Source organism: Haemaphysalis longicornis, unplaced genomic scaffold, assembly GCF_048455015.1.
Source record: "Haemaphysalis longicornis isolate Haplotype H1 unplaced genomic scaffold, Haemaphysalis longicornis Haplotype H1 scaffold_8, whole genome shotgun sequence".
Classification (NCBI taxonomy): Eukaryota; Metazoa; Arthropoda; class Arachnida; order Ixodida; family Ixodidae; genus Haemaphysalis; species Haemaphysalis longicornis.
In genome coordinates, this window is record NW_027526445.1 from 125,339,011 (window position 1) to 125,363,000 (window position 23,990).

A 23,990-nucleotide genomic window follows, 5' to 3' on the forward strand; every position below is an offset into this window, starting at 1 on the left:
CTGTCTCTGTCTCTCTCTCTCTCTAAAGGACTTGGTTGCTCTACACAATTTATTTCGTACTGAGCGCTTCCGAGTGGCAAAACCCTTAATAACGGAAATGTTTGCATCTTTGAGTTTCTAAATATTTCAACACCATGATGTAGTAATTTAAATCTGCAAGTTTTATGATAATTGTCGCGGAAGCTACCGCGAGTCACGGCCCAGAGCCCTAGACGGAGCGATACGTGTTTCTTTATTCGCAGTCATCGAACCACTCCCCATGATGATAATGCGCCGCGTGCCCCTGCCCGCTTTCCCCTCTTCTTCATTTGCAACATCTTCCCGCGCGCCCAAGATGGTCAGTCGGCGAGTTCAAAAACGTGCAGTTATTACACAAGAAGATTGCACATGAAACTTCTCATGTGGCGGTAACACTTGGCGAAGTCCCCATTGCAATTGAAGAGCCTTGTCGCCCAGGATCACGATTGCGATGGCGTCCAACTCCATCGTCGGTATTCGACGTGTGACTTCCTTCGCTTGGGGATGGAGTCGACAGCGTGAAAACCTTCCGGTTACAGGCCCGCGTATGAGGGTTCCTGCAGCCACCCGAAACCTGACGTTCCGGCTCCGCAGACACAAATGACTGTGCACACTGTTTGGCCTCGGTTTGATTTAAGAAACGGCTGATGCGCTCTACGCTCTGCCAGTTGGTTCCTTCGCTGCTGCTGCCCAAGCTGAGTTTCTGGCGTTTCTCCACATGCGTATGTTTACGGTTGGCTGAACACGCATTGGGCGTTCGGTTTGTCTTCGTCTCCCCCTTTGCTGGACTTCCAGAACTGACCCGTCTCGAGCACGCCTTTACGGTGCCCTCTTTCGATAACGCGCTCTGGTTCGACGTCGGATCCTTAGGTGCGTATTTTTTCGGGGCCATTTCGGGGGATCGATTTTTCTTGCGTCCACGTGTGGATTGATAAGTGGGCATCTTCTGGGCAGGTTCTTCCTTCGGTGTTTGCTCGCTAGAGCTATCCGTTCCTTCCGCCCCTTTATCCATCATCACGTCTTCAATTACTTTGCATTTGGTGCTGAATCCTTTACAAGTGCTCGGGTAGGTATTAGGCGACTCGGGTTCATGCCATGAACTGGAACAGCAGTTCCGCCGTCGCCACACAGCACGTGCGTCAAATTTTAAACGCCGTCGTGTGGCACCCGAGAGGACCATGGCGCTAGTAAGTCTACAAGCCGTAGATCTGAGTGCTCCTTGAATTGTCCAACCTAGAGCCGTTTCTGTAGCTGTGAGATCTGCATTGATTCGGTCTATTTTGCCTGTGGCCACTTTCCAGTAGGCATCCGATCCAACCAGTATGCCGATTTCATGCTCTTTCCATGTATTCGGCTGGCAGACGTCGGCAACGTCGTACCGCTTTTCACTGAGGATATTGACTGTCGCGCTATCGAGTTGCGGACTGGTGACCGAGCAAATCTTAGGGACCTCCAAGGCTTCCAAAGTGACCCGATCTCCACGAGCTTGTCCACGCAGCGTCACCTCTACTCGTCGGCAACGTAATATCTTGTGAGCCTTTGTCCTGCCGAACGTTACCAACGCTAGCTCTTCTGTGTCGAGAACAGTGCATTTAAGGGCCTTAGACAGATCCTGACGAATGAACGTCCGCTGGCTTCCGGTATCGAGAAGTACTCGCACCAAACGTCGTCGAGCACCCTCTGCCCAGGCTCGAGCCGTCGGCAGCAGAACTGACGTTGCTCCGGAGTGCCCGCTCGAAGCCGTCACCACAGTTGGGGGTGCACCTTGTCCAGCCTGTACCTGCGGCGTTCGTCTGGGCGTGGTGTGGTCAGACGGCCGGAGCACGTCACACAGCACAGTGAGGTGACGCCCGTTGCAGGTACTGCAGGTTAGGTTGCGCGACGCTCTGCACTGACGAGCAACATGGTTGCGTTTGCCGCATCGGAAGCAGCAGCGAGCGTTGCGCAATCGCGTCCTCTTCTCGGCCGCCGACAGGTTAACGCGACAGTCCGCCACCTTGTGACCGCGGCTGTCACACAAGGGACACGCCGGTGTGGCTGAGGGCTGGGTCTCTGCGGCCAATGCCAACGCTGAGGGAACGGGTGTCTCCGATTGTCCTGGGGGGTTCAAGTCGGCGTTCTGGACGGACCGACGAGCTGCGGTTGATAGAGGCTGCCCTTGCTTCCCTTCCTCGCGAATCTCAATTTGGATCCTCAAGAACTCCAGTAGTCGCTTCACCTGGCAACCTTGTCCTTGACTTATCGCAGATTCCGTCGCGGATCCAGCAGTCGACCCTTGGCCCAATTCCTTAGCCCTCTGCCGGTACATTAAGGTTATGTCATCGGGCAGGCATCGCAGGAGCACATGGTTGAGAACCACGGCATACTGCTCTCGCGGAACTCCCAGGGCTTCCAGGGCGCTGACGCGGAAATGTACCTTGTCGTACAACTCCCGGAGCCTGTCGATATTCGTCGAGCTACGTATCGGTGTGAATGCCAGCAGTTGATCGATATGCTCGTTAATGAGCAACTCTGGACGGCCAAAGCGTTGAATGAGGGCGCTCACCGCACGTCGTAGTTGGCTTCCGAGAGTCGGATACCCTCGATGGCTCGCCTGGCATCACCGATCAAGTACGTCAGCAGGTACTTGAATTTCTCGATTTTTGTCAGCTCGACGTTGTCATGAATGGTCACGCTGTAGTGATCCCAAAAGGGTTGCCACTCGTGCAGAATTCCCGAAAACGCTGGAATCTGAAGTTTCGGAAGGGCGACTGTCCGATGCCGTGACGCAGGCACGATGCGTGATGACGTACCCGTCAGATCATGGGCTGAAGCAGCTGCTGCCCCGCTTTCGCTGGCTACGGGAGCGTTCGGCTGGGCATTTCTGAGAAGAAACCATGCCCGAGAGACGGCGTACGAAACCTTGCGGTTGTACTCCGCCGCTCCCTCGAGCTCTTGCTCCAGCGCGTCATCATCCGTTGCCTCGGCGATCTTCTCGTTGAGCGCTGTGAGCTCAGCGTCTTGCTGCACGATGTAGTCGACGTGGGAGCTAAGGGTCGCCGCGTCGGGAGAGGGCTGCTGCAGCAGGTCGTTCAGCTGGTTGAGAGCTCGCGTGACGCCGCTCCTGACAACGCCACGAGTCTTTCGAAGGCGGTCGATCGACGAAGCCATGCGGAGATGCTCCGAAGGGCGATTTCCCGGGTTGATCGGCACCAAAGATGTCGCGGAAGCTACCGCGAGTCACGGCCCAGAGCCCTAGACGGAGCGATACGTGTTTCTTTATTCGCAGTCATCGAACCACTCCCCATGATGATAATGCGCCGCGTGCCCCTGCCCGCTTTCCCCTCTTCTTCATTTGCAACAATAATAGCGGGAGTAAAGCTTAAGCTACCCATCCTCATACGATAGCATCGTTCAATTCACGGGCAAAAGACCTTAAGTTCCACCTAAATAAAGTGGGACACTTTTGAATACGGAGTTGCATTTTTATCCAAGGGATACCTAGCACTCCATATAATATTGCGTTGGGGTGAAAGTGTTATCGATGCATTTACTAGCAATATACGTGCACGTATTTACAAGTCTCATGAACTACCTAGTTACGTTTTGTATAGAAGGTGGGGAGGTGTGGATTGGGGTAGCTGATGTATGCGAGCTGACAAGCTGCGACCTGTGGTCATGAAAGAAGTCGTCAGTTGTACCAGAGAGTGATCTCTCTGATAAGAGATGATGCCACTTCGCCGTAGCAGCAAAACGTTTGGCATAGTGCTGAAGTTATCATTTTACCGAAGATGCCATATCTGCGTGTGTCTAGGTTTCGACCTGATGTTGGTGGGGCGCGATATGAGACAGGGGTCGTAATTTTACATTTACTGATTTCACCTGTAGACACATAAACTGTTGTACTTATAAAGCCCGACTGTTTCTCTTTATAGACGTTTTATATCACAGCAAATTCAGTTGTGTAGCCGGCTGAACTTCGCCAGGACCACGTCTCTAATTCGTGCAGATGGTCTTCTTGTGCTTCATGTTCTTATGCTTTCTAAAGAGTGTGCACTCAACGCTCATGGTACTGCCTGAAAACTCGCATAAAGAGTATATTTATGCATTTTGCCACAGGGCGTACGCGGACAATCCCCCCTGGGGGCATTCCCGGTATTCAGGGTATCGACAACCAGTGTGTGCGGCCGCCGCTGGCACGGGCTCCGTTATGGCTGCTTGTAAATAGTTCGCCTCATAATTTAAATACAACCCTTCATTCCTACATGGTTCGTGTCTCTGTTCTTCCGCCACGCAACAATATTGACAGACGAAGAGAGGCTATGCCATAGAACGGCTTAATCTAATTTCCCAGACAAAGGAGCCGAGAGAATCCACGATGATTAAGTTAACTGATTAACCATAAGAATGTACCACTGCGTAAAATCATGATGAGTATGTACGTGGGGGTTAGAGGATGATCTGAGGAGCCGACCTTTCAGTTCTCACAATATTGTTATTGCAATATAGGGGCTTGTGGCAGCTGTGTGAGCACGTGAGCTGAAGTCAACAAGCGAGAGAGAAAGACAGAGAAGACTTGTGAATGCGGTCGGAACAGTATTCCGAAAATCTAGAACGGAATGCTTTAATCCGACGCCGGAGTCTCCCATTCCTGCATTTATGAGCACGCTTGGTGTTGCTAGGAGCAAGAAACGGTGACGTTAGCCGTATGTCGTTTGGAAATTCGAATATTGCAACGCATATATTAATTAAGGACAGTTTCGCGCAAAAAATAGAAAGTTACTAGAAAAGACACAACACAAGAGCTCTACTACAACTAAAGTTCATTAGAAAAAGACGCTCGCTCTTGTGTTGTGTGTTCTACTTTTACGCTGAACTGTGTGTTCTACTTTTACGCTGAAACCTACTTTTACGCTGAACTGTCCCTAACGGAATACCATATAGGCCAGTCAATTGCGTTACTAAAGCATATACTTATTCAGACAGAATATTGTCTGTGGCTGTTGTCGGTGAGAAACTGCCGCACTGCAAAGTAACTTTAAAGCATTTAATATTCATTCCAATTGGACACTTTCGTCCCGGCCTAATGTACGTTTTCCTGGTACTCACCCTCGCTGCGCAAGAACTTTGCCATGATAAGTTTTACGACACCTTGAATGCTGGGCAATTCATTATTAAAGTTGGATTGCCGGTAAATTAGTCTGGACTTGCCCATTTCCTGGAGAATCCGTAAGGACTGGGGCTCATCATGCAATCCAGCTTTTCCGGCACACTTGTGTCTGCGCGAGGGAGGAAAAAACAATAGAGTCAGGGGGCAACCGGAACGCGACAGTTAATGTAGCTGGAATTGCTACCTAGCCATTTTTTGTAGGTGCGCTCAATTAAGTAAAACAAGCCGGCCTTGCCGATCCTCTAAAGCTTTAGCTACACTGTAATAGTAATCGTCATGTCGGTTCCGATGAGAAAGAGCAACTCAGCATAACAAGAGGCTACAACTATGTGCTGCACGCGCACAAAGGATAAAAATTTGATCCATGCGCCCCTATATATATATATATATATATATATATATATATATATATATATATATATATAAAAACACGCACTCTGGGCGCGTGTTTTTCTTTCTTTCGTTCTCACATTAATAAAAAAATGATTTAACGTCACTAACGGTAAAAAATAGTCTAACCATTCCCCTATGCCTTCTTTGGCGTTGTAGACTGCCGGCATTTCTTCCTGTATGTATATATATATATATATATATATATATATATAGTGTTACGAGGAAGGCGCAAGGAATAGTGCTGTATTAGCAGGTATTTACCGAAAATCAGTCCGAGTGGGAAGAGTCACCAGTCCAGCAAGGTGGCCGCAATACGAGCGAGAGACTAATCCTCGTCTTCCTCTTCGTTCCCTGGAAGCGCTAGGCGCATAGCCGGCATGGCGCGGGCACATAGCCCCATGATCTCTCAGGCGGCAGCCATGAGGTTTCACTACATCATCCTCAAAACAATATATATATATATATATATATATATATATATATATATATATATATATATATATATATATATATATATATATATATATATATATATATATATATATATATATATATATATATATATATATATATATATATATATATATATATAGGCTTTCTTGAGTGTCAACCGTTATTTCTGTCCTAATTCAACAAGCCCCTCATTTCCCATTCTGATTCGCTACATGCATAGCGAGGGCCTCTGTTGTGGCAGTCTAGGTGCCATAGGGAGCTTAAGAGGGATGAACGCTGGTCGGCCACTCTCGACATGTCGTGGACACTCGTGTAACAGCCCGGGGGTTAAAAAGAAGGTCCCGTTCACCCCGAGTAGTCTGAGTGGCGCTGGCTACCATCTCCAAGTGCAGGAAACAAAAATACCTTGTCATAAATACCCCAGAAAGTGCAGAGGAAAATAGCCCCGCCGGTAGCGTAGTGGTCATTACACCATACCGGTATTCTGGAGGTCATGGGTTCGGATCCCACCCGGCGGGCATTTTTTCTCAACTTTCTTTCCAAATTCTTTATCTGTTCCAATGACCTACCCCATCCTCCCATTATCTTTCCGAGGTTTTCTTGACTGCAAACCCTTATTTCTGTCTTATTTCAACGAGCCCCTCATTTCGTATTCTGATTCGCTACACACACACACACATATTGTGAGCCCAGTTGCTGTCTTATCGGATATCGTGTCCTGCACTGGTCAATCTCACCACAACCTGCACCAACCAGGAACACTCCCATGGCCATCATCATCTTGCCGACGGGCGAGTTCGTTTCGGGCTCCATCTTGGCTGGTCTCACACCAAAGCCGGTTGCACCGTTGCCTTAGAATAAACGCTTCACCACGACCCTTGGTCGACGTCTCTCAATATATATAAATATATATATATATATATATATATATATATATATATATATATATATATATATATATATATATATATATATGTAACCGAGGTTTCTTACTTTGTGTTCACCATGCCTTCGGCCCCATCGCCAGCATATATATATATATATATATATATATATATATATATATATATATATATATATATATATATATATATATACTTTGATTGATAAAAATGAGAACAAATGGATATAGCTTCTGACAAAACTGTTTATTCGTGGACGTTTCGGTCGGCATGCGTAACGTCGACGAATAAATAACGTTGTTAGAAGCTATAGCCATTTTTACCATCTATATATCAAAGTTGCAGCTTTTATTGCCAGTCGCAATCGGCTGTTTTTGAAAGTTTCTGAAATTGCTTTCATAGTGCCGAATGAGGTGTAATGATCACATTTGAAACAGGGATAAAGAAGTGAAAGTGGAAGTAAAGAAAGATTCCGCCGTTTTTTGAAGCATTTTCGCTTCGAAAAACGGCGTCTCTGAGGTCTTCGAGTCCTCGAGGCGTCTTTGAAATCTTTCTATCCATGAAAGGTAGGTCGCAGCGTGGCTAGAAAATTGCTCCTTGTCACAAGGAGAACAGTCTCACATAATACGTGCAATCACCGGGCCAGACAAGCTTTGTGTGTGCGCAAATTTCGTAGGAAGAACTTTGGTGACGTGCACATTGTGGTCACGCTTGAGTTGATTTCCCTACACATAGAGCACCTCTCGCTGGACGTCGGGACGCTTCGTGTAATGCCATAGAGTATAGAAGATGCAATGAAATTCGGTCAAAAGGAAGAGTTTGGGAGTGCGAAGTGCCTGGATCCATCCATGTGGTGGTAGTGGCTTTGCTTCAACTGACCCCTCAGTCCGGTCAGCAGTTGCGGATTTCCCCGTCTCATAAGGCATGTGAAAGAAACTGGTTCGGGTTCGGAAACGTTCCCATAAAGCACACGAAATTCTCGCAGGGGATCACGTACAAGAACTTGTTTACGTGCACTACAAACTAAATGCCTGAAAGGCTTTGTCCGATGCACAGTGAAGCATTTGCCCGTCAAGCGGAAGTGAATCGGGAACGTACGGATTTTTTTGAATATCTATTCTGACGCATTGACGTGAAATAAATGCTTTGAAGTAAAATCGTGTCTAAATTTTGAAACCAAAAGATCCGCTGAAGCATTTGTGAAGCAGTAATGGAAGAATTATATTCTTTCTAGAGCTAAAAAAATAAATGTGTCGGGTTTTCATAGCTCCGTGCGCATTTGTCTTTTTTTTCATTTTTATCGCGATTTTCTCAGAAAAAAGACACGAAAACATTTTTGACACCCCAACAATTTTACGAAATGTTACATCTCTACATTCACAATGAGAGAAATAAATTTGCCACTTACTGACGTCGGAGATGGCATAACGCCACAGTGTGTAATGACAGATCGAAATCCATGCGACCCAGTTGAATATCCTCGATGGAGTCCTGCAAGTTACGAGCCAAATAAAATAGCAGTTAATGCATATAGACCCACGGGGTGCGCGGAATTCCATTACCCCTCTGCCTGAGTGCCGAAATTATTCTAAACATCCTGTATCCACATCACTAAATTCTAGAATCTATCACAGCGAGTCAGTAGTAGAGCAAATTAGACAGAGGCAAAAATTTGAATGTTCAATACGTGAAAGCGAATATTGTTAGAAATAAAGTAATGTAGCTCTTAATTTTAGCACAAACTTTGCATTCCAAACTAGTGTCAATGCGCATCAACACGTTGTTTGTTGAAGGGTAGGCGCAAGTTTTCTTTTTTTTCTCTGTACAAGTCTCTGTTTTTAAAATTACTGCTTCGGCCAGGAAAATAGCTTTTAATTGCATCGCTGCTGATTTTCAGAACCCACCACAGCAATGCGGGGGCCCAACTACGGGATGCCACAAAAATAGCCTAAAACCGCAGAAGGTTCTGGCAGCCACGAGAGGACGCTGCGATCGCCGGGGTGAGCGGAAGTGTCTCACATAGGCTCCACAATTGATAGTTTGTTATGCAGTGCTAATTAGTCACAAGGTTCATCCACCTATATCAGCGTGTTCGGGAAGTTAAGCGGCATCAGTGGATAGCGAAATCCCAACAGGCGAGTGAAATTTTGCAGACTTATTAGATATTTTCTGGCAGTGCTTGATGACGCAGCGCTAAGCCTCACGAGCGACGACTAGACGGGCCGCCATGCTGGCGGCGATCTGGGCACACCCGAGCGAGCGACATTACAGCAAGAGATGGAAATCTGCACTCAAGACCAGGGTCATGGAAAATATGTGCAAGTGGAGGGAGAGGAAATCCCACCGAAAGATTTCAACGAAGAAGCAGGATGGAGAACCGCAGGCGAGCGACACGCGAGGCGTCGGCAGAAGAAGACGGCAACCACCAACGAAGGGGACAGACACAAAACGGAAGAGCAGGCAAGGAATACGAGGATCTCGGCAATCAAAGCAGTGAGGATGCCGGCGATGCCAAGGGAGGAAACCAAGATTGCAGCCCGACCACGACGTCGAATACACGTGGCGAAGGCGGGACTAGTTGACGTAATGGCCGCCATACACGTGGCAGCCGGGAGCATCGAGGAGGCTTGAAAGGAAGACACGATGTGCATAGATGCGCAAAAAAACATCGTCGTCATCAGCACGCCGAAAGAAGAGGACGCAATACGTTATGAAAGTATTCAAGGCATCGTTGTCAGGGGAAATTCACACGAGGTGAGTGCATAGCGCACGACCCCGCACGACACAGTGAAAGGAGTGATTAGAGGCATCCCGCTCAGCGAAACACCGAGAGACATCGACGCAAGAATGGTCAACGAGTGGAAACCGCTAGCTTTGGGTGCCAAGCAGATCGGAACGTAAACAATGGTCATCGTAGCCTTCAGCGGAGGCGAGGTTCCCACTATGTCAAGTATGGAAACGCCCTCATCAAGTGTCAGCTTTATCGCAAAGTAGACGCATGCCACCAACGCGGCCGAGTAGGACATCGTAAAGATGTGTGCCCAACACCAAACGAGCGGGCATGCAAAGGCTGTGGTGAGAAAATCCCCAAAGGAGATCATACGTGCATGCCCAAGTGCAAGCTTTGGGGGGATAAGCACCTCACAGGAGATAAGGAGTGTAGAGCAAGATATAAGACCCCGTACGTGATACGCAAGTGGCAGTGGGAAGGCGCAAAGCAGAACAGCTGACGCAAGCGTGGAATTTTCCAGCGTTCGAAACGCCAGCTGCGCAAGATCCAAGGACGCCTTTTCAGAACCGCTCGCAATCACGGGACAATAGCAAACAAAGAAGACAAAGCCGCGACAACAGCACGCGACGCGGACGATCGCCATTCAGAAAAAAAAAAAAATTGACCGCGTATCTGCTCCTTTCGTTGCAAATGTCGTTAAATGACGATAGTCTTTGTAGACATTTGCCAAAGAAATGCCACCCTTTGCTTTCCCGCTCACTTCTCATGCTGTTCCTTTCCGTCGCGCGCATCCCAAGGTAAACACACCAAAGGTTTGTTCAAGGCGATTTGAATTTACCGCGTTACACTGCTGCATGCTGGGTTCCTCGATGCCAGCGCTACAGTACGGCGGAGACACGCGTGAATCGAGGCGGCCGACTTCAAGGTTTATACAAACAAAACACAAGTTAGCCTGAATGGGAGTTTTTTGGCTGGAATACTCCTCACGGCCGGCGGTTTGCTCCCACGTGGGGTAGTATGATGGTGGAAAAACTGCGAGTTTACACCGGGGGCCACAAGCCGTCGTAAATAGGTGCATTTACCACGATTGTACCTCTTCACAAAACGCAGTATCTAGCTGTGCATACTGCGTTTGTCGTAATGGGAGTATTAAAAACTCCCACGCCTCCTCCATCTCCTCCTCCTTCACCCCTTCCTCCTCTACGCCTCCTTACAAACTGGCTGCCAGTTTGTGTCGCGTGTCGTGGGAGCTCCAGCGTCCCCGAAAATTTATTGTCGATGTGAACTTGCGGCCGCACGAACGGATGTGAACGGATGTGTGTCGCGGGTCTCGAGCAGAACGAAACAAAAACGGAACAAAAACGGAACGAAGAAGATCGAAACGTACGTATAAACGAAAGCCATGGATAGCAGACTGGCACACCTACTCGTGGCGAAAAAAGCCATCCAAGACAGGTGGAAAAAGCAACGACTTAATAGAAGACTGCGAAAGAAAGTGGCCCAGCACATCAAAGAACTCGAAAACCACTTCAGAGTCTTGAGCAACCAAAAATGGAACGAGATGTGCGGCGCGGCCGACGGCACGCTACACAACGCTAAGGCGTGGAATCTCCTCAAACACCTAATGGATGAAACCAAGACTAAGTCGCATCAACAAGACAGACTGGCCAAGCTCTTGTACCGGGAAGTCACCGAGAATGGAGCCGAAGCATTTCACACATAAGTTTAGAGACAAGTACGTGCCGACGACGCCCACGGTGGAGCACGGCCCGTACCGAGGCCGATCCAACGAGCGCCCCGGTTGGGAAATCGAAGTCGAAGAGGTACGGACGGTGCTGCAGTACCTGAACACCAGGACGGCGCCCGGGCCGGATCACATCACCAACAAGATCCTCAGCAACCTCGACGACAAATCCATCGATAGCCTGACAGCATATTACAACAAATGCTGTAAAAGCGGCAAGCTCCCAAAACAGTGGTAAAAACTCCCACCTCCCCTCGCGGGAACCCCTGTGTAGATGCGACGCATAGGGGGTTCACGTTGCAGCGTTGGACAGCGGAGGAACGGCGCTGGAACGATGGAGCGGAGCGGCGCAGGCACCGCGTTTTATAGCGCGCATAACGGTGAGGGGACGCGCCGGCGCCAGTGCGTCTGCCGCGGCTATGGCGCAACACAATCCAACACAATCCATTTTAATCCAATCCAATCCAAATCCAACCCAATCCAATCCAATCCAAGCCAAGCCAAGCCAATCCATTCGAATCCAATCCAATGCCCCTCGCGAGAGAGGGGCATCGAAGAGGAGAGGGGGTGAGCGGCGGCGAGCGCAGCTCGCGCGGCGAGGAGAATGGGGGAGGGGCGGACGACAACAACGCCGACGACGCTGCATGGACAAGGCGAGTGAATGAGATGCAGTCGCATCTAAAATGTGACCACCCTCATCTCTAACCCAGGGAAGCCACTGAGCACGGACAACCTCCACCCAGTCGCATTAACATCGTGCGTGGGCAAAGCCATGGGGCCCGTCCTGCGAAATCGGTGGAATGAGTACCTCGAGGGAGAAGAGCTGTATCCCGAAACAATCATCGGCTTCCGACAGCACCTCAGCACACAAGATGCAATGATCCAAATCGGACATCATATCATTGACGACAAAACAAGACACAACAAGGCCCTACTGGGACTAGACCTGCTAAGCGACTTTGAAAATGTCATGCATGCAGCGGTCCTAAGACAAGTGTCGTTGCTCAACATGGGCGAACGATCACACCAATACATCAAGAACTTCCTGACGGGCCGAACAGCGGAAGTCAGGGCAGGAGAGCTACAGGTAGACGAAAAGGAGCTGGGCAGCAAGGGCACCCCACAAGGCGCAGTCATCTCGCCCCTGCTGTTTAGCCTCGTGATGATCTGAGTGGCCAAGAGATTGATCCAGATCAAAGACCTGTGCCACACAATCTACGCGGACGACATTACGCTGTGGGTGAACGGCGGAAGCGACGTGCACATTGAAGCCACACTGCAACGGGCGGTAGAGGCGACAGAAGAAAGCTTGGAAGGGTCTCGCCTGACATGCTCTCCGAGCAAATCAGAGCTGCTGCTCTACCAACCAACGAAGGCGTACCCAACCAAGACCAGAGAAAGCGAAAAAATCAAGATCAGAACCGGCGACGGCAACAAAATCCCAGCAGTCAACAAGATCCGAATCTTGGCCATGCTTATCGAAGCACAGGGAACCAACGACGGCACCATCACACGTATAACAGGCAAGGCAGCAAACGCACTAAGAATGCTCAAAAGGATCACGAACAGGAGAGGAGGCGTGAGAGAAGACAACATCACAAGGCTAGTCCACTCCTTTGTGATATGCTGTATCACGCACGTGGCGGCGTATCACAGATGGAACCAAAGCGAAAAAAAACAAGCTCAATGTGCTCACCAGAAGAGCGTATGAAACCGCCTTAGGACTACCGCAAAACACAAGCCCGAAGAGACTACTCTGGCTGGGCATGCACAACACGCTCGATGAAATAGCGGAAGCGCAGCGTGCAGCTTAACTAGAGAGACTGACTACAACAAAGAACGCAAAAAGAATACTGGACAATCTAAACATTCCTATCAACGACAGCAATGCTCAATAGCGGACGAAGCCAGAAGATGCATCAGGGTGGACCTTGTACCCAGGAACATGCATCCAGAACATGAAGCGGGCAAAAGGCAAGCAGACCGAAAGCCATGGTGGACACGCCCGCAACAGATAAGCATGTGAGATACGTGGACGCAGTGGAGTACGCCAACAGAGACAGCTATGCCATAGGTGTAATGTACGACGAAGGGAAGCCAAGAACAGCAGCCAGCGTGAACTGTAAGAAGGCTGAAGAAGCCGAAGAAATAGCCATTGCCTTGGCCCTTGCTGATCAAGACTGCAGGACAATCGTCAGTGACTCAAGACAAGCAGTAAAGGACAATGCCAAAGGAAGGACCAACCATAAGGCCGTCAACAACCTAAAAACGAAAGAAAAAAATAAACGAAATGTCAGGATCAAGTAGATGCCGGCAAACACCGGAAAAGTACAGGAGAAAAACACAAACCACAACAAAACGTCAAATGCTCGGGCACGACCGCGCCCGAGAGGAATTTCCGGAGCTGTGGGACACCAACAAAAACAAAATGACAGGATACGATGAAATCACCAAAATGTACAGACTGGCAAGAAGAGAACTACAACAAGCACACAAGAGTCTGAACAGCAGACAGGGTGTTCTGTTGAAACAACTACAAACAAGGCTACCGAACCCAGCACATACTACACAAGATGTACCCGGATACGTACCCAGACGACAAATGCAAGGTGATAGGTAGGTCGGAATAACTTTATTGATGCCGGCAACCGACGGTTTAACGCGTCGTGACGTTGGTCAGGCGTCGATCTGGGGCTATGCCCTACTTTGTAATACCCCAGTTCGACCCGTTTGTGGCGGGTCGTGAGGTTTGTGGTTTTCGAGCGCACCCCGGGCCTGCTGAACGGCCCATAGTTGGGTGTCCGTGTCTTTAGACTGCACTGCACATTGAAGTTCGGGCGGGTATGTCCTGGAGGTAGCCTCGGTCGGGAACCTGGCACAGTCCCACATGATGTGCCATTGATCCGCCAAACCCACTGCACAAACACTGCACATACCACTCGGATAGAGTTCTGGGTGAAGCACGTGTAACACTGCTGGGGCGGGGAGTGCCCTAAAGAGCCACCATGTAACATATTCTGTGGGATTGCAAGAAGCATCCGGATGAAGCACGAAAACGAGTGTTCCCGCCGTCGCTCGAATGGGCGACGCGGATAGCAGACCAAGAAACGCAACTCGAGGCCATCCAGCGGGTCCTCGATGCATTAGTCAGGTAGCGACTCAGCCAACCTGGAAAGGCGAGTTGAGGCACTTGCAGGCGTGCTAGGAAGACGACGTAGGCCGTGTCTAAAGCGAGCGCGCTTTACTGCAGGTCAAATAAACGTTTTTCCAATCCTATCTGGCAACGACGCGATTTCTCACAACGGCGGGGAAATAAAAAGATCATTAGCAGAGTCGAAAGTCGGGGTAGTTGAAAATGGTTCATGACTGAAACTGTGCACAAAAAACTGGATCAGGGGCAAGAACTAAGTCGTGTGTGTTCTCTTCCCTGGTCCTGTCTTTTTGTGCATGATTTTGTTCATATAACATGCCCGCGCCAATCCGGGCCACATTAAAGCAGATATGACTCTCACGAATTCAGAAAGGGGAATGAAGGCACAAAAAATTGTTAACCTGTCCTTTTGAGTCTTACCAATAACTTGTGCTGGTAAAATGATTTTATCATGTAATCGTCCAAGGAAAGATAACAGAAAAGAGCAGGGTTCCCCCAGGCAACACGCGAAATTATTTCTGTAGGGTTTAACTATTTCATCTTTTTTGCGCAAATGGTCTTCCCTTCGTTATTCACATGGACTAGGATACGGTGCGGGCAAATGTTATACGCGAAGCATGTTGTGACGTTCGGTTGTTGCCACTGGTGCCACCTTTTGCACCACTCCACGTGCGTACAACTGCGTTCTTCGCGGGGACGAGCCCAAGCCGACCTTGAAGCACCCGCAACGCTGGTGGAGGCGTCACGTACGCTCGGGGAGCGAACAATGCTCGGGCGGACCTCTTTTGTCCCCCAACGCGCCTTCCCTTCTCTCCACGCAACCCGCGGAGGTATAGGTGGTGTTGGTATAAGTCGAAACAAGCCCCCGGGGTCCCCTTCTCCACCCGACACCAAACGATCCCGCCGGGGGAAGCCGCCGTAGGAGAAATCTGGTAGTGTGCTCCTGCATTTCGGCCCGAGAACAAGACGGGGAAGATATCCGCTTCCTGCACCTTCCGCTAACACGCAGCTGCACTCGGAGATCACCTCCACAGCCCAACGGAGTGCGCATTCACCAGATCGAGAGCTCGAGCCCCCAATCCAGCGGCGGACGTGCGCCTCTCGTGCCCCTCAGTGCGAGAGCGAAGGATCTCGCCTCCACGGCCCCGAACCAACCACCCACCTGACACGCTTCTATCTGACCAGGAGCCGGACGAGCGCCGACGCTACCCCGTCCTCGAGATCGGTGAGTGAGCCGGCACTGTTGCAACCCTTATTAATTAAACTTAACTGTCATCTGTTAATATCCGCTCGCGTCTCTGTCTCTTTTCCTCTCAATACTGCGTGGACCTACCCAAACGGGAAACAGTGACCCAGCCCGTTAAGGGCTCGCCACGATGTCCTGCCATACACCCAGCTGGTTTTCTGGGGTGTGTGCCTTCATTGAACCTGAGGTTATAAGGACTAAAGAAGATTTTTTCCTTGAAGAAAATATCTCTAATTTCTGTTTCGACTCAAAACACCGGGACAAGTTATTAAACGCCTATATCCCGCTGACTACATACATGTAAGAATTCTTATACGTCTCCATAAATTATTTCCCACCCTTTTTCCCGTCCTTCAAACGAGGCGTTCAACGTTTTCCTTTCTGATAAGTTCATTAATTCATTCATTCAATCGACTGCAAAGCAACAAGGTAAGTCATTTCGCAGATGGGGCTAGTAAACGAAAATAGAACATGAAATGCCGTCTTCGGGAAAAATGGGATCCCGAATGAGTAACTACTTTAAATATAAAGTTCTCGATCTTTTCTGCGTTTTCTAGTAATTCCGCTTTGCGTTTTTCGCATGTAGCAAATATGGCTTAAAACAAACAAACCGCTCGTTTTACTTATGTGTAAAACCTGTGACATGTTCGTCTACAAAAAGCCCAACAGCAAAGCACCCGCGCGAAAGTCTTCAGACAAGAGTTCGCGTATTTTATAGAAAGCCCAAATTTACTGCTCCGCTTAAAAATTGGGTCACCATTAGATTTACTTTCAAAGTTGTCGTAAGTACAGTCGTCCACAGGCTTAGCTGGAACATCAGATTTGTCTTTAGCGTAGAATATCTAGAAATTTCGAGACAAAAACTGTTCAAACGAATGTGGAGGACTTAAGAGCCCTTTTATTCTTTTAAGAAATGCAGCAGTTGTGACTAACGTGGCTTACACCAAATCAGGACGAGAGGGTAAGTAGGGAAAGCGTTGCTCCAGCTAGGATTGTTACCGGCTGTACTACCTCAGCCTGTTTTCATCTGCGAGCTCCATGTTGTCTTATTGGGAATACCGAAGTTAAGCGATTTTTACTCAGACTAGAAACACACACGGGAACTTATGTATGAATATTACGTGCGCGCACGCACACACATTAACGCACAAGCCCACGCACACACACATGCAAGCACACGTACATACATTTCAGGGTGCCCGCAGAACGCCATATCAGTGCTAAAAACTGGCACGAATTGCTTTCTAAACGTGTCGACGCACCGCACTCAATGTCGCAACTGCCCCTTTTTAAATGAACGTACAAGGCAGAACATGGGGCTAATTTTGAATAAAACGGGGAGGGAGGGTCGGTGATTTTGTCAAGCGGGACATTATGAAAAACTTACCTTGGCCATAAAGAACCATGTTGTTCCCCCGTGCCCGCTTGCAATCTTCGTGAGTCATGGAACCAGCGGCAAAACGGGAGCGAGCGTTCAACACGTATTTGCAACTGCTGCCTGAGTAAATGCAATGCTTCGAGCAGAAGCATTCTTTGCAGCTTCCCAGGGGTCTGGCTTAAACACGACGCTGAAGTAATTGATCACACTTTAAGGACGGAAAAAAATCAGTCGCTGTCTTGACAGGGTTACCAAGAAAACAGGCGTAAAAGAGCTGTTGCCTACAGCTGGCTTCGTGTTTATGGCCTCGTATATACGGCGGCACGCCTAAGTACGAGAAAACAGGTTTTCAAACGTTAGAAAATGAAATAATTCGTGGTGAAGGCGAGAATAACGAGGTAGCAAAATCTGCTTGCGAAAATGAGCTAAGGAAGCCGAACAATCTTTTGCAGCTGCAGCTTGTATTCTGGTGTTACCCAGTCAACGCAATGTTCAATATAACATCGTTGGGCATAGGTGGCTTGCGGATGATTTTGATACAGCAAGTGATCTTAATTATTTCTTGAAAAATATCAAGCAGGGCTAATCCATACACTTGCAGTGACGTCACAGCCTATTCGAACAACATAAAATAGAGATTCCATTTCCTGCCTGACCGATATATCCTCTCAACGCATGGTGGCCGGCCCCGCTGTTTAGTTGTTTCGTCATTTATGGCGCACTCATTGCCTTTGTTAACGTACGTAAAACATCTTGTAATATTATTTTGCCTCTGTAGGCGCCAGTGTTATATTGGGCCAAGGAACACTAACGAGTGAAAGCAAGTTGGCCTGCATCGCTAGATTAGAATGTCCTGAATACGAACATAACACGCACCCAAGCAACAGGAGTCAGGTAACACAGAAAATGTCAAAAGCGTGATTACAGGTATCCAGGCCGCGTACCACTTCTCGCACAACAATTTGGGACATCACGAATTTCGACTGCACGGTGAAACGGGACTGGCGGAGCTGATTGAAGCCTTTTTAGGCAACACACCGAGGCTGGAACGTGTATATGCACACTACACGTATGCGGAAACTACCGCTGAAGACGGGCTTCTACAAAACACACACCTTAATTAGCTAGCAAACATAAGAAATTAGGATGCCTAAGCAGGGGCGGTAAGCTTTGTTGCCGTTTCGAGGTCGTTGAAATGGTTGTCCCTGCTCTCTCATGCCGAGCCGAAGAAAGCCAATGGAGCTTAGTGCAGACTTACACCCTTCCTTGCCTCTCCCGCCTGCACCGCATTTAAACTTCACTGCACTCCTCTGAGGATCCTCTGAGAAGTCATGCGCCTCTTCATGCTATAGACCCTAGGTTCGATTTCCGGCATCCGCGGAGTCTGTCAAAGTGCACTGAAGCCGTGCTACACCAGCTGCGACTTTACGCTGCGTACACCGGACGCTTTTTGTTTAAGCTGAGGTGGATAGAGTCGCCATTGTGTACAGTGTGCTCTACTACCGACAACATCAGGGACATTTTAAGCCACTGCCCGCGATATGCCAGTCAGCCGGCAACAGCATTCGAAGGCACTTGTGCGACTCCGACGTAGAGGTCCTCTAGAAGTCTTACACTTCCTTGGACCCTGGCGAAATCCTGATGAGGCAGTGCTGGGCACAAAGACTGCTTACTTTTCTTGCGGAAACAGGGTATAAGAGGTTCTGTGAACTCTCTGAACATATACACCTTACGTAAGTGTGCATCTACCCTTCCCCTCCTCTTTCCGTTTTCCTTTTCTTTTTCTCTATATTTTCCGCTGCCATCTCACTGTATTCACCCCGTCTGGAGTAGCAAGCCCTACCGTTAGCGGGGCTGAACTCTTCAGCTTTCATTAAAGGTTTCCTCTCTCTCTCTCTCTCTCTCTCTCTCTCTCTCTCTCTCTCTCTCTCTGCCATCCTCACCGCACTGTCCCACGAATGAGGTGGTCGAAACCATAGAACACCTCCTCTGCCAAGACCCCTAAAACCAATACCACTTCAAGGCGGTGACGTCACGTGGAGGGTCCCAGTTGCGCCGGCGAGTTTGGCGGAATAAATGTGTTTTGCGCACGTTTTAGGAGAAACAACAATCTGGTGTCCGCAGTTCCTGCCATTTTTATCCGCAGAGGTGTTCAAGCTTTCATTTCCGCCGCCGAGCATTACCAGAAAACCTAGCCCGCCGAGCGCACGTGAGCGTGCGCTTCGTGATGAGCACCCGGCGTCACCCAAACTAGCGCGTGGGCTTTCGCCACGTGAGGAGCTCGCAAAAATACCAATAAGAAAAAAACAGAGCGCACGTGAGCGTGCGCCGCGTGACGAGCGCCCGCTGTCGGGCAGCTCTTCCTTCGAGTACACTCTGCCCAGCGTTCGTGGCCTGATCTCTCGTGTGCAGTTCACGTGCGTTCGCGCCTGACGTGGGGAGCACAGACGCCGAGTTCGCGAAGTCGGTTGCCGCGGGTTCTAGCGCATGCTAACACGGTCCACTTTGGGAGACATGTGAAAGCTTGCGGAGAAAACGATCCGGGTCTTCCTGTCATGGAGAACTTTGAGCGGCAAGTTCGGAAATCCATGTTAGGTGCAACAGCCGGGTCTCCGATGAAGGAAGAGGGGCAGCCAGCGCTGCTGTCTCTCCAACGTGGCACCACAAGCGCAAATGGCGCCATTTTTTCATCTTGTAAACTGTGATCGCTCTGTGTGGAAATGTCTGGTTGAGCATCCGATAGTATTGTTCTCTACGATAACAAACTACCGCATCGCTGAATGTTTTTGCGTTTCAGCATTATCTTGTGGTAGCGGGGTCCTAACACCCGGCCTCAGTTCCCAAGAAATACACCGAGTACCCGGAAAACCCCAAATGTACTGGAAATTCCGTTTCCAAAGGTCGCATCTTCAGCAGGTACCACCGCGCACACCCAGTCCAGCGCTGCCCGCCATGTTCTCCCCTCGGTCCTGTAGCGCCACACTCTTGCCTTCACCCGGCACATGGTGGCGTCAAATCTATTCCGTGAAATTGGCCACCGCCACTGTTGTCCGATTACCTGAATGTCCACAGTGATGGGGATTATCAAATAAATGATCTCAACAAACAAAGACGATTTCAGGGGTAAAATACGAACCATACCACTGCTACAGTGTGCTGGAAGGTACTACAAGGCAAGGTGTGTCGTTCGAGGGATAAACCAATGAAGAGCGCGGACCCTTTTACGATGAAAAAATTGCATGGAGCAGCAGGCGTTCTCGAGATAACTACAGTTGCAGCCCGTGCCACCTATAGGTTTTTAAATCAAAAGAACGATTTTTCCGACGGGTTTTATAAAGCTCTATAAAATGAAATGAAGAAAGCAGACTGTTTAGGGTGATAAATAATTTAACAAACAAAGCATATAAAACCAACGGCCCACCTCTTTCTTCTAGTAAACTGTATAACTTACTAAGTGTCTGAAGCTTGCTCTCCCTCGATTTTGCACTCGCATCACTGAGCGGAGCGTTCATTCTCGAGCAGAAGTCTTTGGGCAAAGGGTTCGTGCTGCACCACAAAATGCAATGAGGACAACCGCATTGGTGTGTGCAGCATCGAAAGCGTCGAAATCAAACGGGTTATCGCCGGTGAGTAGATCCACGGTGAGGTCTGTGGCAACTTGACGTTGAATAGGAATGGTTAGAAAGTGTTCCCGTTTTGCACTTGCTCATGCTCAGCAGCCAATTTCTCCCTCCGATGTACTAGCAGGTGAAATTAGATTCCTCCTCCAATTTCTTTTTAGCCACAAGGAGCTCCATAATTCCTTTCTTCTTTGTAGTTACACGTGGAGCCGAGATGTTACGTACGAGTTTTTAGTCGCGGCCTTTAAGTAATGGAATATAATGCTGAAATACGGCTCGATAGTGAGGCATCACGGGGCATCATATGCACGGGGCATCATCTTCAACTACGTGTATCAGGATTAGGCGTCTACTCGGTTCGACTGTGTGCCTGAAAGTAGAATAATTACACTTTGAGCAGTCCCGCAAATCTTAGACGCAGTGAATTTAGTCGTGTTCGTGTTGAAACTGCTCAGTCGATTACAGAAGAGCTTTCTTCAGTGCGCTTGATCCCAGCCGCAATCGTTTCGACTCGGGAGCTTTTATCGCGCTGCGTTCAAAGGACAGATATTTCGGACAGTCCGGAAATGTCGAGGGAATCGCTAGTGGGAACAGGCACGCATGCAGCGAGGGGGCAGCGTCTGTTCATGCGGTAGCGTCATCCGCGTACGACGTATTAGGTGTAGTGTAGATCCGATGGAAGCGAAGCTCAGACACTTGAGAAAAAACTGTTTCACGTAACTAAACACATTCGCGTATAGTAATTCAGATCTGTTATAAACTTTAATCGCTAGCACTGCCGCGGAGATCCAGCATAGCTTGTAAATATTGAGAAATTAGTGCTGAATATATATGTAATAACTGCGGTTGATCTTGCGGTGATATATACTGACCATGGTGTTGTCCGTCGGAACGAATTTTTCTCGCAGTACAGATGGTATTCACATAAAAGTTTAGCAGGCGATTTCTTCTCTTAACGACACTGAAAACCGCCATTCAAGTGGCCGCCGCGTCTGCTGCGCATGCATCCGCATCTTCCAAACAAAGAAGCTGGCCCAGGCGCTCGTCGTGTGCGCCATCACCACCCGATTGTACGCAATGGCGTCAACGATATGAATATTCGCAGTGACATTGCGTGGAGTACTCTACGTGTCCTTGAGTACTCCGCCTCAGCACCGGAGAATGCCGCTGCGGTTGCGAAAGAAAGTGGCACCACGCACGAAGTGCCCGCTCTGCCTGCAGTGCAGTTATCTGTAAACACGCACATGGACACACTTGCGCCCGCGCCTTGCCCGCAGCAGAGTCGTCCAGTACAGAAGCCAACTAATGCTTCCGAAGAAACTGCGAGAGTTCACGCCCACTCCTATTGAGATAAAACGGTAGCCTAGCAGTGAGTACAACGTTAGCCGGGAGACTAGTGACATCTACCGGCAGGTGGCCGAGCATACGACGTCGCCATAGCAGTGGGCAGCGGGGACGCGCAGACATCGGCAAGGGGCAGCACACGCATGGTTGCCGGAATGCGCGCCACGCTAGTGAATACAACCTATAAAGTGCAGCCTTTTGTTACGCACCTCTTTGCCATGTGAAATCTTAATAACTGTACTTTGGACCAATTTTTATACTTCCCGCGACATCGAGGTACACAACCCCGATTTGCAATCACACCCTCACGTGATTAACCAGACATGCGCAACGAAGTCGCAATTACGCACACGCACTGATGCACGTGTTGAGCCACGCTCAAGATGATGACGTCGTGGCTCAACACTGAGTGGGCGAATTGATAAGGCAGCAACGTTAGCGCGGATCCGTACGTAAGGTGTTCGCAGCAGCAACCCCCATTCGGCGATGAACAAATCGGCAACTTGTCCGCGAAAGGGTGAGCCCCGGGTGACGTCTCCTCATATGATTATGCGCGCTATATATTTGGAAGATTCTTTATTTGCAGAACGGAATTTTAGGGGCGAAGCACGTTAAGGCCGAGGCTGATCCGTGCGGCGTCCGTGCTCACGGCACAGCACCGTGTAAATCAAAACATCTGTGAACAAAAGGTTCACAAAAGGTGGACACGAACAAAATAAAAGGTTCACAACAGGTTAGAGAGAGAGAGAGAAATAGAGAGAGAAAGGGAAAGGGTACTCTTGGAGAGCCATGCTGCGCATGCGCGAGAAGCATTGGCTTCGATTCGATTGAATTGGATTGGATTAACTTTAATTGTATGTTATTGGATTGGATTGGAGGTCGTTTTAGAAGCAGTACACGGGTGGTTACGGTAAGAACGGTCACCAGTGCTTCGCCCAGTCGTCGTGATTCACTTCAGGGAGATCGTGAATTTTTTTTGAACGGGTGGCCGTTGTGCACCACTTGCTCTCAGTTTTATGCATTTTTATATAACTTAACCAAGAAATCATGGTGAAAACTGTGCATCAATAAAAAAAATAAAAATAAAATAAAAACCAATCAAATAATATAGCGTATTTGGATACTCATAGCCGTACTTGGGTATGAAAATTCGAAATGAACACAAGCTGCGTAAGAATGCGGCGCATTAATACATTATTAGTTGAACATCTGCACATATTTTAAGATGATAAATTAAAAAAAAAAAGCTTTAGAGACGGCCCAGGAAATCGAGATTGACATGTGCCGAAATCTGGAAGCGAAAGCACCGGTGTGTCGAGGTTTGGGCGCTTGTAGAGATCCCCAGTTGGTAAAAATTAATACGGAGTCCTCCACTACGGCGTGCCTCATAGCTCGGGTGTGGCTTCGCTGTGTTAAACCCCACAATCAATCAGATAAAAGCTATGACAAAGATAACAGAGGCCAAGACCGCGCTGTTTAAGGCGGAACAAGAAACAAAAGATAAGAAAAAGGCACGCTGTCCCAACGGAGGGCACGACAGCAGGGCAAGGCTGGAAAATTGCACTGCAGATTCATCATGGCTGGAGCGAGACGGCAGGGAAGGGAATACGTGAAATGAATGAGGACTGGAGAAGGATATTCGCAGCACAGGCGACATAAGATTGCTGTTTTTAGCAGCAGAGCTATTTAAGCTCGATTGACTGATTGTGTGGGTTTCATGGCATGATTGGAGACTAATGGGAGAGGCCTTTGCCCTACAGTGGGCGTAGATTGGCTGATGATGATGATGATGATAAACGCGCCGACGCAACAAGGATGATGAGGCACGCCGTTGTGGAGGGCTCCGGATTAATTTTGACCA

General features: G+C 48.8%; 1 protein-coding gene across 1 annotated transcript in view; it reads right to left on the bottom strand.

Moving 5' to 3' along the window:
• Positions 1-17,273, bottom strand: part of LOC144149949 (protein-cysteine N-palmitoyltransferase Rasp-like) — a 74,622-nt gene extending 57,349 nt beyond the window's left edge. The window contains exons 1-3 of the mRNA XM_077681697.1: positions 17,175-17,273; positions 8,324-8,406; positions 5,209-5,276 (exon numbers count right to left, since the gene is read on the bottom strand). Coding sequence (XP_077537823.1) covers positions 5,209-5,247 — 39 coding nt within the window. The 5' untranslated portion in view covers positions 5,248-5,276; positions 8,324-8,406; positions 17,175-17,273. The remainder of the gene's footprint in view (positions 1-5,208; positions 5,277-8,323; positions 8,407-17,174) is intronic.
• Positions 17,274-23,990: the final 6,717 nt, after the last annotated feature.